The 17,401-nt window shown below is 39.0% G+C and overlaps 1 protein-coding gene across 1 annotated transcript; it reads right to left on the bottom strand.

Moving 5' to 3' along the window:
- Window positions 1-185: 185 nt before the first annotated feature.
- LOC142988023 (uncharacterized) lies at window positions 186-11,342 on the bottom strand. The gene is made up of 15 exons (XM_076137024.1): window positions 11,322-11,342; window positions 11,170-11,218; window positions 9,299-9,613; window positions 4,353-4,670; window positions 3,975-4,268; window positions 3,579-3,890; window positions 3,183-3,467; window positions 2,683-2,982; window positions 2,287-2,598; window positions 1,891-2,175; window positions 1,382-1,708; window positions 971-1,285; window positions 609-896; window positions 336-490; window positions 186-261 (listed from the first exon to the last, which is right to left on the bottom strand). The coding sequence occupies exons 1-15, from the start codon at window positions 11,340-11,342 to the stop codon at window positions 253-255; spliced, it is 3,585 nt and encodes a 1,194-aa protein (XP_075993139.1). The 3' UTR covers window positions 186-252.
- Between the last annotated feature and the right edge of the window lie 6,059 nt (window positions 11,343-17,401).

Here is a 17,401-nt window from a genome sequence, read left to right as displayed (position 1 = left end):
CATGGAGTTTTGTGTCATAATGCATTTAATCACTGTATTCAAGAAGGCAGAAATGTGCTATTTTTCTCCAAAACTTTCTCCCGTTATGATGAAAAAAAAACACACACAAAATAACATGAAAAAACTAAACACAACTCAATATGTGAAGTGTGACAAAAATGCCAGGATTCTTTTGTTAAACCATGTGCCCTAAAAAATAAAAATCCATATCAGGGCCAGGAAATAGTGATCATCATCCCTCTGTGCTCCTCATCATTTGGTCTGAAATGAAAAAATCAGAAAATCAGACGGATCTGTTGGACGGTTTTATATTCAAATTGAACTGTCAATCTCACCTTGATGAGCGTGACTAAGACATTATAGATGATGGACACAAGGAAAAGGAAGAGGACTGTGAAAACCATATACATGTACACATTCTCCTCCTCCAAGTCCCGGTTGACATCAGCATGCACGTTGTAATCAAAGACAGCACTTGTCTCTGGGATCACTGTAAAAGAATCATGTTGAGAGATGTCTGTTAAGTATGATCAACATTGACTTTGCTACAGTACAAGCTAGATAGTTGCATGGGAGTAAACCATTTCAATTTATGGAGCAACTGGCACCTGGTTTAGATATATTCAGGGCTATGGTGACAGTAGTGTGTGTCACGATGCAGTTGTAGACCACCCCAGATGCCCAAATGCCTGGGTCCAGACGAAGCCGGCTTTGGATGCTGAACTTTCCCTTTGGCCCTTGGTGGGGTTCACTGGTGTTATAGTCCAACAGCTCTGTGGTGTCATCCAGAAACCAGGTAATGTTGATGTTTGCGGGGCTGAAGCCAAACACCAGGCACATCAGCTCACCAGCGCCATGGAACAAGGTTGCAGAAGGTTGCGACGGGGTTACTGCAGCTGGGAATACACACATTGGTATGAATTGATGCTGGGGAGCTTCACGTTACTACAGCTATTGACTCTTTACTCACCAAAAATATCTGTTATTGTTCTTTTGAGAGGAATTTCAGATGATTCATGTTCAACAACACAAGAATACGATTCCTGCTCCTCTGTCCTGGATGCGTTGAGTCGACTGCTCAGTGAATAAGTGCTGCTCCCTGTGTATTTCCACGTAGGGCTGTTGGTGTAGTGAGATAAGGGTAGCTTGTCTCCCTCTCTCTCCCAGTACACTATGACATTGGATGGGAAAAATCCCGTAACCATACAAACCACTGTGAGCATGTTTGATGTTGTCAACTCAGACATTGTCGGCTGAATTATCTTCAGCATTGGTGGATGTAGGGCTTTAGAAAAAAAGAATGCACAATATTAATAGGGTTTACATTTTGCTGGGTCAGAATTAGCAATAACATTCTTATGCATAGTTTTTGGGATCCTACCTGTGCTTCTGCTTACACGGTCCTCGTAGACCTTATTGGAACATTTGTGCTTTCCTTCACAAGACACTTCTTTGTATGAATTCCAGGCCCTTGTTGATACATTGAGGAAGCTCAACAAAGTCTCTGTTCCATTGCTGTGACTGACGGGTGACATTGTAAGGACATTCAGTTGAGATTCTTTCCCCCCTATTTTCCAGGTGATCAAGAAATCTCGGAGACTCGGACCAACCAAAAGACAAGAGATATTCATCTGTCCACTGTTCTGGAGCTCTTGAAGGGTCGGTCCCTGAACATACACACCAACTATATGGGATGATGGTGGTGTAACTGAAAAACAGAATGTGATGGTAAACTTTTTATGGCACTTTTGTAGTGGATAAAATACCAATGTTTGACTCCACCTGAAGTTTGTTGTTATGGCGGTTGAATGTTTCTTTCGTACTACTTTATTTTACCTGCTTCCATTTGGCAGTGGGTTGAGACTGTTATTGTGTTAAGTTTCACTTTACCTGAACAGACGCTGATGTTCTTTGTTTCTTTTTTGATCCCTGACTGGTCAGAAACCTCACATGTGAAGACCTTCCCTGTTTTCCACTCTGTTTGAGGGACAGGAAGTTGACTTCTTATGCCCACACGTCCATTTGCACCCATGCTGATGTCACTGGTTGATGCAGGTGTTTGTGGGGACCCAGAAATCCATTTAATTTGAGGGTTGAAGCCCCATGCAGAGCATAGGAGTGTCTGTGGTTGTGTTTCTTCACTGGGGACAAGAGAGAGCTCCATTGATGGGTCCTCTAAATATATTGAAAAACATATATCAATCAAATGGTCCAATTAAAAGGAATAAAGAGGGAACTAAAATCTGCAAATCAACCGTTTAATGGAAGAACAGTAGCTGTGCTCACCAAATATACCCCCAATGGAGTTGGACTTCCAGCTGTTGGAGAAGCCTTGATTCACTTTGCATGTGAAAGTTTTCCCATCATTCCAGTAAAGCTCAGGGACAGGGAAGTGTCTTGTGACTGAATGGTGGCCTGGGGCTTCCGGGAGTTCAACAAACAGTTTTTCAGAGATGTCAACCCCGTTGGCCTGAAACGTGACATAAAGGTCGCTGGAGGAGAGCTGTGTGATGTCACACTCCAGCACAAACCTGTCTCTCTTCTGTACATCTGGCAACAATCTTCTGATGGCCACAGATGGAGTTGAAAGTGAAGGACCTGGGTGAGAACCAAAACATTATGTTTTTTCATATATTTCATTGGAACGCCACAGCTGATTTGAGTGCTGCACAGTCCTCTTACCTGTAATATTCACAGGCTCCTCTTTGGTTTGGAAGCAGCTGTGTTTAGCGCTGCAAGATACATGCTTGAGGGTTTTCCACTTTTTTAAGGGAACTGTCAGATTGCTGATGATATGAGATGTGTTTCTGGCCTGGCTCACTTTCTTGGGTGTAGACCGTCCATCCATCTTCCAGGTCACTGTGGCATCAAAGACAGTGTTGACCAAGCATGTTGCCTTCACCTCAGACCCTGCAAGCATTACTGTCTTGAAGCTGGGGAGCTCCACATGAATGGAGGGAGAAGTCTCTGAATGAGTTGTTACTGGAACCACAGAAGAAGAATTATTTATAGCAGGATGCAAGACATAATCTTGAGTAGATTGCAATTTTACTAACAAAATATTTTTCATAGAATAAGACCATGACCCACTTAAGACTTTTCAATTACAAGCTTTTGATAAGAGCCATTGCTTCTATTTGGCAGTGGGTTGAGACTGTTATTGTGTTATGTTTTCACTTTACCTGAACAGACGCTGATGTTCTTTGTTTCCTTTTTGATCCCTGACCGGTCAGAAACCTCACATGTGAAGACCTTCCCTGTTTTCCACTCTGTTTGAGGGACAGGAAGTTGACTTCTTATTCCCACACGTCCATTTGCACCCATGCTGATGTCACTGGTTGATGCAGGTGTTTGTGGAGACCCAGAATTCCATTTAATTTGAGGGTTGAAGCCCCATGCAGAGCATAGGAGTGTCTGTGGTTGTGTTTCTTCACTTGGGACCAGAGAGAGCTCCATTGATGGGTCCTCTAAATATATTGAAAAACATATATCAATCAAATGGTCCAATTATAAGGAATAAAGAGGGAACTTGCATCTGCAAATCAACCGTTTAATGGAAGAACAGTAGCTGTGCTCACCAAATATACCCCCAATGGAGTTGGACTTCCAGCTGTTGGAGAAGCCTTGATTCACTTTGCATGTGAAAGTTTTCCCATCATTCCAGTAAAGCTCAGCGACAAGGAAGTGTCTTGTGACTGAATGGTGGCCTGGGGCTTCCGGGAGTTCAACAAACAGTTTTTCAGAGATGTCAACCCCGTTGGCCTGAAACGTGACATAAAGGTCGCTGGAGGAGAGCTGTGTGATGTCACACGCCAGCACAAACCTGTCTCTCTTCTGTACATCTGGCAACAATCTCCTGATGGCCACAGATGGAGTTGAAAGTGAAGGACCTGGGTGAGAACCAAAACATTATGTTTTTTCATATATTTCATTGGAACGCCACGGCTGATTTGAGTGCTGCACAGTCCTCTTACCTGTAATATTCACAGACTCCTCTTTGGTTTGGAAGCAGCTGTGTTCAGCTCTGCAAGATACATGCTTGAGGGTTTTCCACTTTTGTAAGGGAACTGTCAGTTTGCTGATGATATGAGATGTGTTTCTGGCCTGGCCCACGTTGCTGGGTGTAGACGCTACATCCATCTTCCAGGTCACTGTGGCATCAAAGACAGTGTTGACCAAGCATGTTGCTGTCACCTCAGACCCTGCCAGCATTACTGTCTTGAAGCTGGGGAGCTCCACATGAATGGTTGGAGGGGAGTTTCCGTGAACTGTCACATAAAATAGTTCTGGTCAAAAACGTTACTCACTCTGATGGAGGCATTTCACGCTTTTACTGTGATACATTCACTTACCTGTACAAATGCTCATTGATGCATCGGATTCCCTGTTGCCATGGTTGGACTTGCATGTATACGCTGAGCCTTCTGTCCACTTCTTCATGTCCGGCTCAATCTGACTGGTTACACTGAAGGTTTTCCCCACCTCCTGCACACTCTGCAGCCTTCTTTGGATTGGCACAATGTTTAGAGTACTTTTGTCCACTTCCCATTTCACACTGAGTTCTCCTGGAAAGAAGTCACTTAGCGTGCAGATGAGTTTGACTGTTGAGGCCCCAAATTCACCTTCCCACACAGGGTAGAGTGTGATGTTTGGAGAGACAACCCGTAGCACTGAGGTAAGAACACAGGTTATTTTTTAACAATTAGTTTATTGTCCAAGCTCTCTCAGGACATTTTAGAAATGTACATCATTCAATCAGAAATGTAGATGTACATACCTTAAGTGATTGATCAAGGAACAACTATACAGTCTCAAATCTAGGTGCCTTATTCTTTTATTTAGACTAGATGGCAGACTTGTACTTTTACAGTTTCAGGTGGAAATGTAGCTGGAAGTCTGTTGCACAGATGTTGCAGAATGACAGAGCAGAGTGATCAGTGCGTGCAGCAAGCAGAAGCATTGGGTAACACCCAGATCACAAAAAGTCTCCGAAAAACAGAAGTGAAACATGACACTGAGCAACGGTGCATCACATACAGCAGGTGTGAGGTGTGGTTATGCCAGTAAGAGAAATATACTATACATTTGAATATCTCACAACTGTTTACATATGTTATCATTCAAATCCTTTTTACATGATAACTCGTGACTTTGCTACAGGTTTCAGTTCTCATGGCTATTAATAATAGAGTTGAGAACCAACAGAGTATTTGCATATTGAATTGAACATGGTCTGTTGATTTCCAGATGCTGACCAGCTCAGAGACGTATGATAAAACATAATTATGAAGTAAAAAAATATGATACATAATTAAAGGTTTTAAAGGGGAAAGTGAGTAACAAACATGTTATAATTGATCATTCAAACTCAAAGATAAAATGGCAATAGCAAGGACATGAAAAGTGTAATGGACATCATATTTTTAGGAATAGAAACACATTTTTAAATGCTATCTTTAGTTAAATGTTTATTTAGGTAGTAATGCTAATCTAAGTAAACCTGAACAAGACAGTGAGAACAATAACAAAGTATAAGAGGACGTCAATGTGGAAATGTTTTAAAACAGAAAGTTAATTTCTTTTCATTTGACCTGAAAAGAAAAACAAAACAAAAAAGTCTTAGTGCACAAACAATATAAACAAAAACACATACATTCTAATTCTATTTGAGCTTAATGCACATCATATACTGTATACAGATCATAGCTGCATCATGAAATGGAGGGAAACCCTCATGTGGGATCCATCTGGTTTGACCTGATTATACATCTCAAGGTTGAAATAAATCAATACATTGTTGCATGAACAACTCAAAACACTGAAAAATGTATAGATATATGCTAAACATATGATCAGTAAAATTTCAGAAAAAATAATGCTTTTGATAATATAATGTAACACTAAATTACATTATGATAATATAATAACTGTTCACAACTACGCACAACTATGTGTACAGCATATTTGTCATTATTGTCAGCACTATGCGATATGTATTTTGCCAACTTGATTTTAAGTCATTAAAAAATAAAATCATACCTTGAAAGCAGTGGTTCCAATGCTGTACAACAGAGTGATGAGGAAGAGGAGGATGAAGATGAGGCCTGTGATCTCCATGCTGTCTTCATATGCTGTCAGGTCTTTGCTTAATTGGCTGTCAGTCACAATCAGGTAATCTGGATCTATTTAGTATTAAGCCAGAGAGCCTCAGTTATTGCTTTTATGTAAGTGGCCATTCACAACAAGTTCTGGGTGTGTTTTGAAAATAATCACAAAGCTTTTTGGGCTGTGGCGTTTGTCTCTACAGGGGTCAGAATGCATTATGCCACATAGTTCATGGCTTCTTGGCAGTAATGAATATAAAAGTACTGCATGCTTGTTCTGAAATTAAAGTCACACTTAAGTCAATAGAAGGAGTTTTGGACAAGAGGGAGGATGAGAACCGAACTGAGATCCCAACCCCTTAAAAAACATAATTCTAGGTTCAGCTTTTTCTGCTGCCTCCAGCAGAACAAAGTAAGAGTGATATGGTGACCCTGACTTGCTAAATACAAGACTTCTACCCAGTTGTTGTAAAATTGACTTATTGCCGAATCTCCTTGAGCTCTCGTTTCGCATCATTAGGATAAATACTGGCTTGCAAAAGATTGGAGACCTAATTTCATGCCAAGTTATTGTAACTTGACACTTTTGTATCAGATCTAATAGTCAAGACCTATTTTGGACACCGTAGCAGTTACAATCATCCTGATTTGTTTCTGAAAGACCCCACAGGGATGCACGACTTGGACCCAGTAGAGGAACACAAGCAGACAAAGACGAGGCACAAACATTGATGGTGCACGGCTATATTTAGTTGGATTGAATGTTAATCTTAAAAGTAGTCGGGTGGATTAAATGTGAGAAAGTTTATGCCCTGCTATTTTCACTACACCCTGAAGCATATGTTTGATTGGAATACCTTGGCTTGAGGCTAATACAGATGAGCACAGCTGCACTTAAACACATAGACTGCACGAGACGTACATCAACAGTTACAACAGAGTTACAAAGTGATTTTTTTTTATTTTGATTTTGAATTTGCATTTAAAACACAAACAGCACATGATATCACAAGCAACAAACATTAAACAACAAACAGCAGTAGACACAGCAAGACACCACAACATCTACTGGGCCTAGCACGTTTGAGGGACGTTCATGTTGAGGTTGACCAGGTTGACATTCTCACGTGATCTCTCAGCCATGGACCTCATAATGACGCCAGTTGAGTCCAAAATGGATTCGTGGTAAACTACACAGTTATATACCACATCATTATCTACCCAGTCCTCACGGCTGAGGGTTAACTGGCCATAGACAGAATAGGAGTCATTATTTTCTACAGGGATTGTGGTGGAGAATGTGCCCGCCTCTGCAGGCTTATCATCAATAAGCCAAGACACCGCAATCTGCTGTGGGTAGAAGTCTTTCACATAGCAAGTCAGGGTCACCATATTGCTTTTACGTTGTTCTACTGGAGGCAGCAGAAACACTGACGGACGCTGAAACTTTCCTCCTGCAATCAGGAAAGAACAATTAGGCCTTTATGCTGCAAATCTTCCCAGACATTTCTGCTTCAAACTACATTGATAACGACAATTTCTTACCTCTCTGCTTTTGATAAACTGTCTCAATTGGTGTCAGCAACTGTGAATGGTGTACATAACAGATTCTCTTCAATCCATCGGCCCAAGTTTCATAAGGGATTTCAAGAGAGAGGCTGAGTGATTTCTTTCCATTTTTTTTCATTGTTTTAAGCTTTTTCCCGTTCTCATCCTCCCAGATAATCTCGTTCAAATCGTCTGGATTTGACGTCAGTGTGACTTTGCACACCACGTTTGCTGTTTTGTTTAGAAACAATGTAGCAAGTGAAGGGGGGATGATCTCTACTTTCACCAAATCATCAGTGGGGGGATCTGTCGAGTGAAGGATCAGTGATGTTTCATTGGGTTGCAATTAACTTACATTAACCAAAAAAAAGAAAAACAGGTCTACTCACCCCTTTCACACTTCTCTTTCTTGCTCCAAGTTGCATTCCAAGTTTGAGTACCTTCTGCATCTTTCCCGTTAAACTTGCATGTAAACACGCCGTCAGTCTCATTGGTCAGAAGAAAACTTGCTGCACTGTACACTTTGTTTCCATTGTGATACTCTGTTTCACCAGCAGGTGTTTTGATCTCATTATTGTCTTTCTGGATTTCCGTTCCATCTCTCAGCCATTTGATGTCATATTCTTTAGGTGAAAACTCTTTGGCAAAGCAGGAGAAGGTCCTTCCAGTCTCCTCATCAGAGGAGGCCAACACTTCAAGAGTTGGCGCCTTAAAAAACGGCACTGAAAAACAAACATATACACAAATATATGTATGCAGAAGCAGGGAATAATATATATGAAGAAGCAACGTGAACTATACCCTACAATGTTGTATTATTAGGTTATAATTTTCCAGGGAACTTGCATGTACAAATGCACACACTTGATGCGAACATGAAAGCTATTTGCTAAAGTCTGCAGAGGTGTCCAAAGGGAAAACAAACTAAAACGACTGAGCCCTTCATGCTTGCTTCTGCATATACATTGATTGTAGAGGCAACAGATTGAACCTTACAGGCTTTAACAGTGAATTATCATCGACAGATCAAGTGAAAGCAGTCAGCGAGGGGAAAGAACAGGGATTACGCAGATGGAGGGAAAAAAGCGGAACATTAACAAACCGCTAAAATAGGTGAAAAGAACATATATGAGTGTGAGAAAGTCAATGAGCATAAACAAACTTCAGCCTTTTCCTTCCACCTTCCTGTCTGGCACACAATTATAACTATTACAACTATCCATGCATCCATTTACATTAGTTTACAAACAAAATAGAATTATTGTTGGATCAGCAAAAGCAGCACAACTAGTTAATTTTGCTTACATATCTGGAATCAAAGTTTTCCAGACAAATGATCCTTATTGCTAATGGATTTAGTTATTCCCGTTTTACCAATCAAACGATGTTAGGTTGAAATTGTAAAAATAAATAGAACAGTACAGTACAGTGTGACTGATAGGACTTGGAATGCACACGAACAAACAGTCACTTTTGAATTCCGCCCCAATAAACTAGGATTAATCAATTTAGTACAAATAAATATAAACCAAGATATAGAGATTAGCTTTACGTAAAGATATAAAGGTGCAAATGGATATAGTATATATCAGTTAAATGACAAATTATTATTCCTATTAGTTATGTTGATAGTTTTAGAGTCTTACCGGGTGGTGGTGTTGGTGGTGGTATCTGGGCATCAGTAGTATCTCCTCCTGGAAGTGTCGCAGAACATTTAAAAACGTTCGCGGTCGCGGTCCATTCTGCACGATTCACAGTGATCTTAGACACTCCGGTGAAAAAGTTGTTTTTCTGCACCGAAGGATATTGAACAAAGTCAGGCAGGTTGTTTCCATTTTGGGTCCATTGGAAGGTCAGTGCGGACGGTGAGAATCCGGTGGCAAAGCAGCCGAGAGTGACCGTGGACTCAGACCCAGAACGACATGATATCAGTGGAAACACAGTCGGTGCTCTTGGTGTGCCTGAGAGAAGACAAGCAAACATGTGGCATTAAGATAATGAAGCAAAAATTAACCTCAACATCAATTTTAATTCAAAGATCGCAGAAAACCAACAGTCACGTTTAAACTTTGTGTTGCCCTATTCTTCATGACCTTCCTGATAATTAATCATATTTCATTCAGAGTAAGTTAGACAAAAAAACAAATTCAGCATTTCCCTCAAATATGAGAATGATATTAATGTCATTGATAGTCGATGATCATGGCAGCATTAATGTCACCCATATCATTTTATCCCCCTGAATATTACCGAATAAACTGTATATATAAGAAACTTTGCAATAATACAGCAATTATTTACAAGGACAAATCGATTCTTACCTGATGTCACAGTTACTGTTGTACCTTTGCCCCAGTAATCAAAAGCACCGTAGTACCACAGTGCCAAATCTACTACTACCAGTTAGTATGTAAGGTCACTTTTGCTGAATAGTCAGTATAAAAACTCTGTCTTTACACTAACATGGTATTTCGTCATTAGATAGACAACTTGAATAAAAAAAGCCATGAAATACATTTCACACAGCAGTTTTCGACACAATGAGTAATACTGAGAAATAAAACTCTAAACATGGCGATGCCCAGTGTGAAACATGTGCCGCTGTAGACTCTAATGTATAAATATTAATCAAACTCTTACCTGATGATACTGTTACTGTCGTGCCTTTCCCCCAATAGTCAAAAGCCCAGTTATCACAGTTGTGAAATGTAATCTACACTGTTCACAAAAACTATCCTCCCATCATGTATAGCACATTTGTACACTAAAGGTAATGTCATTTTCTAAAAATCACAATAACATTTTAATAATGTGATTACATTATTAACAGTCTCACAAATTATGTATTACTGCATTAAAAAACCTGCATCCACAAACCCACACAGGGCGTTGTATTGCTTTTATCTTGCGTTGGCTTACCTGTTTGGTTATCTGGATGAAATGAAATCATTTCAACCAACAAACTATTTTGCCGGGTTATCATGACACTCAAAGCATCACAATTGGTAAAAAAATACATTTCAATTCAAACATTTGGACACACTAAAATGAAGGGCTTACCTGATGTGACAGTCACCATTGTGCCTTTTCCCCAGTAGTCAAAACCATAGTCACAGTATAATATTCTGACACAATCAGCGTACAAAAACATGCTCCTAAAAGCTGTTGAATTCAGCCACTGTTTCGAATATTAATCATTAAACGGCGCATTTTGAGAATGAAAATAAAACAAAGCTTTTACCTGTTGTAACAGTCACCGTTGTCCCTTTTCCCCAGTAGTCAAAGTAGTAATCACAGTGACAGATTTAATAGCGCTTTAGCGCAAAAACATAGTCCAATTTGAATCACCGAATGAAATGATTCAATACATTATACGCCTAACACTTTCCCTGATCTACATTTGTAGTTTTCTGTATTCATCCTATTTAAAGGAAGGCTGCAATATACATCAACATAATGACAATTAAAATTGAAAAACAATATATCTTGACTTGACATTGATTCTAATATTACTTACCAGAAGTTACGGTGACTTGTGTTCCTTTCCCCCAGTAGTCAAAGTAGTCCTCACAGTGATGTCAAGTTATCTGTGTGTAATACAAATACCAAAACATAATTTTAATCAATAAAGACAAACGTTTTTCACTGACAAAGCCCCTCTTTATTAACCATATCCCATGGGATGTTCATTTCCTGTGGTCTGGGTTACATAAAATTAAGTGTGTTTGCTAACAGTTGGTGAAAACTTCCTCTTTTTCAAACATTCCTGCCAACTCTATTTCCTGCAGCATATTCATACCACCAAACATACCAATGACAGAAAGAGGAGTGAATGACTATGGAGTTGAGATATGTACAATTCTTGCATTTTCAGAAAATGGCTTTTAGTATATTTAGGAAATCCTTCCAGACCATCGGTGAACTACCTTACAAGTAGTAAGCTATTATAAGCTTTACATGCAAATGTGTTTGAAAATACAATACAATCATCTTCATTTCAAAAACCGAAATTGGCTACAATATTGAAACCTGTGGAGAGGACATCCAGGGCATTTCAGTAATATCTCACTTGTTGGGATTTGTGACCAAATCAACTCACTCTCTTCAAATTGGCAGATATGGTGTTTCTAAAGGCGGCCACGGGGACAGTAATCTCTATGAAAAAGGAAGGCAGCTACAGAAATGGTCATCAGAAAACGTTTGCAACAGTAACATAGGACGAGTGCAATGATTGCATATGAGTGAAATGATTGCATATGATTAGCTACGATCAGATGTTAGGCCTGAACTGGGAAATGGACACAATGCTCAGATTTGTTGAACTGTGTGCCATTAACAGCTGAATCCAGTACAGATCAGACAATCAAGTTCTGGGAGACTTAAGGAAGACACCCATGAACATGATTGTCCAGGAACAATCTGATTGAAGTCTCAAAGTCATGTGGGGAGCACTGATGATGAAAAAACAAATTCATTCACGGTCAAAAAGTTCTCATTCTTCTCCCAGGTGCACAATTCATACTCTAGGATAGATTATTTTCTTAAAGACAACTCTCTCAAATCCTGTGTCGCTTCCTCTGATTACCTAAGCATCCTAATATCTGACCATGCCCCCTGGATTATTACATATCCAACTGTCTACATACAAATCCTCCCCTCCCGTGTGGAGGTTTAACTCATTACTGCTGGCAGATAACAATCTCCGATTCCATTGATGACTTTCTTTTGTTTAGTGAAAACGACTCTACTTCATACTCATTGCTCTGGGAGTCGCTGAAAGACTTAGAGGTCAAATTATTTCCTACTCTTCTCACTCCAGTAAAAAACACAACAGCAAGGTTAAAAAACTCTCTGCTACCATCACCTCCCTCGACCAAGAGTGCGCATCGGATCCCTCCCCAGAACCTTTCAAGAAACGCCTTAACCTTCAGACCGAATTTGATCTTATATCCACCAAGGATACCGAGCGCCTACTACTACAAACCCGTGCCACTTACTACGAACATGGCAATAAACCCAGTCGTCTATTGGCACATCAGTTAAAAAGACAATCCACCTCCCGTCTGACACCCAGGATCTGTACTGAAACGAACACCCCCACTACTGACCCCGTGGAAATAAACACCACATGTTAATCATTCTACTCCTCCCTTTACAAGTCCGAATTTCCTTCAGACATCACAGAGATGAATCAGTTCCTTGCCAACCTCAATTTCCCAAACATCAAATCCGACATTGCGATAGCACTGGATTCTTCAATTTCTCTTGAAGAATTACACTCCGCAATCAGAGCCATGCAATCCAACAAAGCCCCAGGCCCCGATGGATTTCCCGTAGAGTGTTTCAGGAAATTCAGTACTAAACCTGCACCCCTACTCCTTGCAATGTTTAATGAATCTCTAGAGAAAGGCACACTTCCGCCCACCTTGGGTCAAGCTTCAGTAGCTCTCCTCCCCAAAAAAGACAAAGACCCCACCGCCTGTGGCTCCTATAGACCTCTATCCCTCGCAATGTCATGTAAAATGCTTGCTTCAACTAAAAAAAACATTCACACCAAGTATCATAATCTAACCATCAAATAATATAGTCTAGGTCAAATAATACATTTGACAAACAAACCAAATATGTTTTATTTTAAGATGGAAATTTTAATACTAGATATCCTGATTTTATTACTTGATTTGGGCATTTATCATCGGATGCCTGCCAACATTCAATATTTAATGTGGCCTTCTTCCTTCAGTGTGGCATTCTTTGTGTGCACCTGTCAGTCAGAAGTGTTACAACCACAACGACACCCGTGCCTCACCTACAGGTAAGGTCGGAAACTTGGGGCTGAGTCTGACACTAGAAATGTGTTAGTTTGGGGAAGCAAAGTGTGTGAAATGTTTTCTGATTGAATTTGAAGGTGCAACTTCTGTATATCAGTCTGCAGGCTTTATACGTAATTGGCAATCACGCCATTGTTGATTCGTCAAGAAAGCTGCTGACTGAAGAATGCCACACTGAATGATGAATGCCACATCAAATAATGAATGTCGGTATAAAAAATGTAATGGTATGAAAAAATGTAACTGGGCACGAAAAGCAAAAGAAAGACAGAAGAGACAAAAATGGGGGTGGGGGGTGCAGTTGGAATGGCAGAGACATGGGGGTCGGGACCCTCACCCATTTTAATTAGTTTTAGGGATAGAGTCAGCAAGCTTAAGAGCCTGAAAGCGTTACAACAGCTGAGCAAAGGTTTGTCCAACAACAGTAGAGGATGGTATCATTTACATTAAAGTGATGCATTTGTAATTGTAGAGTAAATTTTATTGATAGATAACGAGAATTGAGAGTGGACCTAAACAGGTGCTTTGTGCGACATCTTAATTACATGTTTAGGCGTCAAAGGACTCTTACCACTCTTACTACATTTTATCTCCCAAAGGAACTAGTTTTTTCAGTAGACTGATTCAGTGCAAACAATTCATTTATGTGTACCGGACAAACATCTTTTCTAATATAATTGTTTGAGTGAGTAATTCCAGAGCTTTTCTGCAGCATGAAATTTGCCACTGGTGTGAGAGACTTTGGCCGTCACATTTAGTTAATAGGTTCCAGTCTGTGGTTTCAGTTTGTTAACTGGATGCGGAAGCACCTGCTGTGGTGAAGTTTCCTGTGTGTTATAGAAATATTACCCAGATAGGATGTTGATTGCCAAAAGTTCAAAATGTGTACAGTTCTGAAAAATACCCCCAGATACTTTTTGAGTACAAAGGAGGAAGCTCACTACAGCCAACAGAGGTTTTTGTCATGCCATGTATCACTGTGCCAGTTCCCGTACACACAGTGACACATCCTCATACAAAAACCTCTGACCTTCTCTTTTAATGTTGATGTGTGGCAACATTTTCTTTTCTTCAGCAGGCTCATTTATTTTGTAGTACCTTTGTTCCACAATCAAAGTCATCATAATAAATGTAATATTACTCTAGTTAAGCAAAAAACAATAAAAATGCGACTTTCAACTTTTGACACTTTTCTATCTATAATTTTAATTATTATTTTATAATATTATTATTTATTATTACTATTTTATGTGTATAATATAATATAATCATAACACAAACCCTCTACACTCTCCTGGAATCTGAGGCATTGAAATTCAATTTCCTCACACATTTTTTGCCCCTTTGGATGACCTTACCTAAGAGGGTGATCATCTTTAGTTATTTAGAGAAGTGCAAGTAGTGGTGGTCCCTGTTAAAAAACAAATGATCCCGTTACACATGTTATTGTTATCTACAATCATTTCTTCTATGGAAAAAGCTCATATTGCGCATCAACAAGTGGATTGATTGCACATTAATAGAGACATAACTTTCAAGGATTGGAACGAGTGTTGTAATATAATATATGTAATATTATTTTCCCATTAAATCTCTGTTATGATATTACTTTTCACACTTATGGGTAGTTGCTAACTGGTGCATGTGCTTGATAATGCACTCTATGTGAAATCGTATCAAATGTGTCACAAATTCTGCATGGACTCACTGTTGCTACATTTTACCTGTTAAATTGACAAAAGACAAAAGTCCGTCAGTGTAGTGAATTTAATCATCCAACTGACCTCTACTAACATAAAACATACCCCCGGATTCGTTGTGAGTACAAAGGAAGAAGCTCATTAAAGCCAACAGGTTTTTGTCATGCCATGTATCACTGTGCCACCCCCCGAGTAGTCACAGTGACACATCCCTATACAAAAACCTTTCACCTCCTCTTTTAATGTTGATGTGTGGCAATGTTTTCTTTTCTTCAGCAGGGTCACTCATTTTGTAGTACCTTTGTTCCACAATAAAAGTCATCATAATAGATATAATATTACTCTAGTTAAGCAAAAACAATAAAAATGCAACTCTCAACTTTTGACACTTTTATATATAAACTTATAGGTTGAATTCTGCTTCATCAAACCTAAGCAAGTATTGTGGAGTAATATCAACTATTTTTGTTATTTGTTGTGGTTTGTGCTTATGAGATCTTGTTAAGCAAATATGTAGCAGGCTTTTTCTAACATCATCATCTTCTGAATGTAACTGGCTGGCTGACATCACCTTAGTTACACACTTAATGGTAGTCGTATGTTTTGGTCATATTATTTCACCTGTATAGATAAATCTCTTGAGCTCATATATTTCACTATCAAAAGCTGGATCTGTTTTAACCCCAGTTAATAAACCATCATGGGATACACGTGAATATTTTCAATGTGAGTGGGACTTTAGTATTGAAGACATTTTATAAAACATCAAATATGTACAATATTAAAGAATTAGTGTCAAAAATGCCATATCAATTATAAAAGAATCCTCTATCAACCTCCAACTCACACATTGCAGAGTCTTTCCCTCTGGTTGTAGAGGGTGGTTTTTGTCATAGGTTATATCACTGTGGTTGCTATATGAACCACAGTGATACAAATCTTTACAAAAACCCCGCCCTGTGTATCAGCTTCCACAAGTCACAATTACAGTGCATTCACTTTAAACCACAACGCTTCTACTCCAACTGTTATCTACAATCATTTCTTCAATTATCTAACATATATATTTTTTCAAATCATTTCTTCTATGGAAAAAGCTCATATTGCGCATCAACAAGTGGATTGATTGCACATTAATAGAGACATAACTTTCAAGGATTGGAACGAGTGTTGTAATATAATATATGTAATATTATTTTCCCATTAAATATCTATTATGATATTACTTTTCACACTTATGGGTAGTTGCTAACTGGATTTTGTTAACTTTGTGCTCAATAACAGTAAAGTTGATGAACTGATTCCTATCTTATTCATTTTTAAATGTAATACATGTGCTTGATAATGCACTCTATGTGAAATCGTACCAAATGTGTCACAAATTCTGCATGGACTCACTGTTGCTACATTTTACCTGTTAAATTGACAAAAGACAAAAGTCCGTCAGTGTAGTGAATTTAATCATCCAACTGATCTCTACTAACATAAAACATACCCCCGGATTCTTTGTGAGTACAAAGGAGGAAGCTCATTAAAGCCAACAGGTTTTTGTCATGCCATGTATCACTGTGGTACCCCCCCGTATACACAGTGACACATCCTCATACAAAAACCTTTGGCCTCCTCTTTTAATGTTGATGTGTGGCAACGTTTTCTTTTCTTCAGCAGGGTCATTTATTTTGTAGTACCTTTGTTCCACAATAAAAGTCATCATAATAAATGTAATATTACTCTAGTTAAGCAAAAAAAAAAATGCAACTCTCAACTTTTGACACTTTTCTATGTATACTTTTAATTATAATTTCATTATTTTATTATTTCACCTGTATAGATAAATCTCTTGAGCTCATATATTTCACTATCAAAAGCTGGATCTGTTTTAACCCCAGTTAATAAACCATCATGGGATACACGTGAATATTTTCAATGTGAGTGGGACTTTAGTATTGAAGACATTTTATAAAACATCAAATATGTACAATATTAAAGAATTAGTGTCAAAAATGCCATATCAATTATAAAAGAATCCTCTATCAACCTCCAACTCTGCTGAAAGTCATTCACACATTGCAGAGTCTTTCCCTCTGGTTGTAGAGGGTGGTTTTTGTCATAGGTTATATCACTGTGGTTGCTATATGAACCACAGTGATACAAATCTTTACAAAAACCCCGCCCTGTGTATCAGCTTCCACAAGTCACAATTACAGTGCATTCACTT

This window comes from Genypterus blacodes, unplaced genomic scaffold (assembly GCF_046128005.1).
Source record: "Genypterus blacodes isolate CSIRO-AG114 ecotype Tasmania unplaced genomic scaffold, CSIRO-AGI_Gbla_v1 ptg000291l_1, whole genome shotgun sequence".
Taxonomy (NCBI): domain Eukaryota; kingdom Metazoa; phylum Chordata; class Actinopteri; order Ophidiiformes; family Ophidiidae; genus Genypterus; species Genypterus blacodes.
This window is presented reverse-complemented; position numbering and strand designations above follow the sequence as displayed.

What these genes read in the sequence shown, in the direction of transcription:
- LOC142988023 (XM_076137024.1), bottom strand. Translation starts at nt 11,342, where the DNA reads ATGAACATCCCATGGGATATG. An exon ending in CTCCATTGGGGGTATATTTG is followed by an intron (nt 3,468 to 3,578) that starts GTGAGCACAGCT and finishes CAATATATTTAG; the next exon opens with AGGACCCATCAATGGAGCTC. An exon ending in CTCCATTGGGGGTATATTTG is followed by an intron (nt 2,176 to 2,286) that starts GTGAGCACAGCT and finishes CAATATATTTAG; the next exon opens with AGGACCCATCAATGGAGCTC.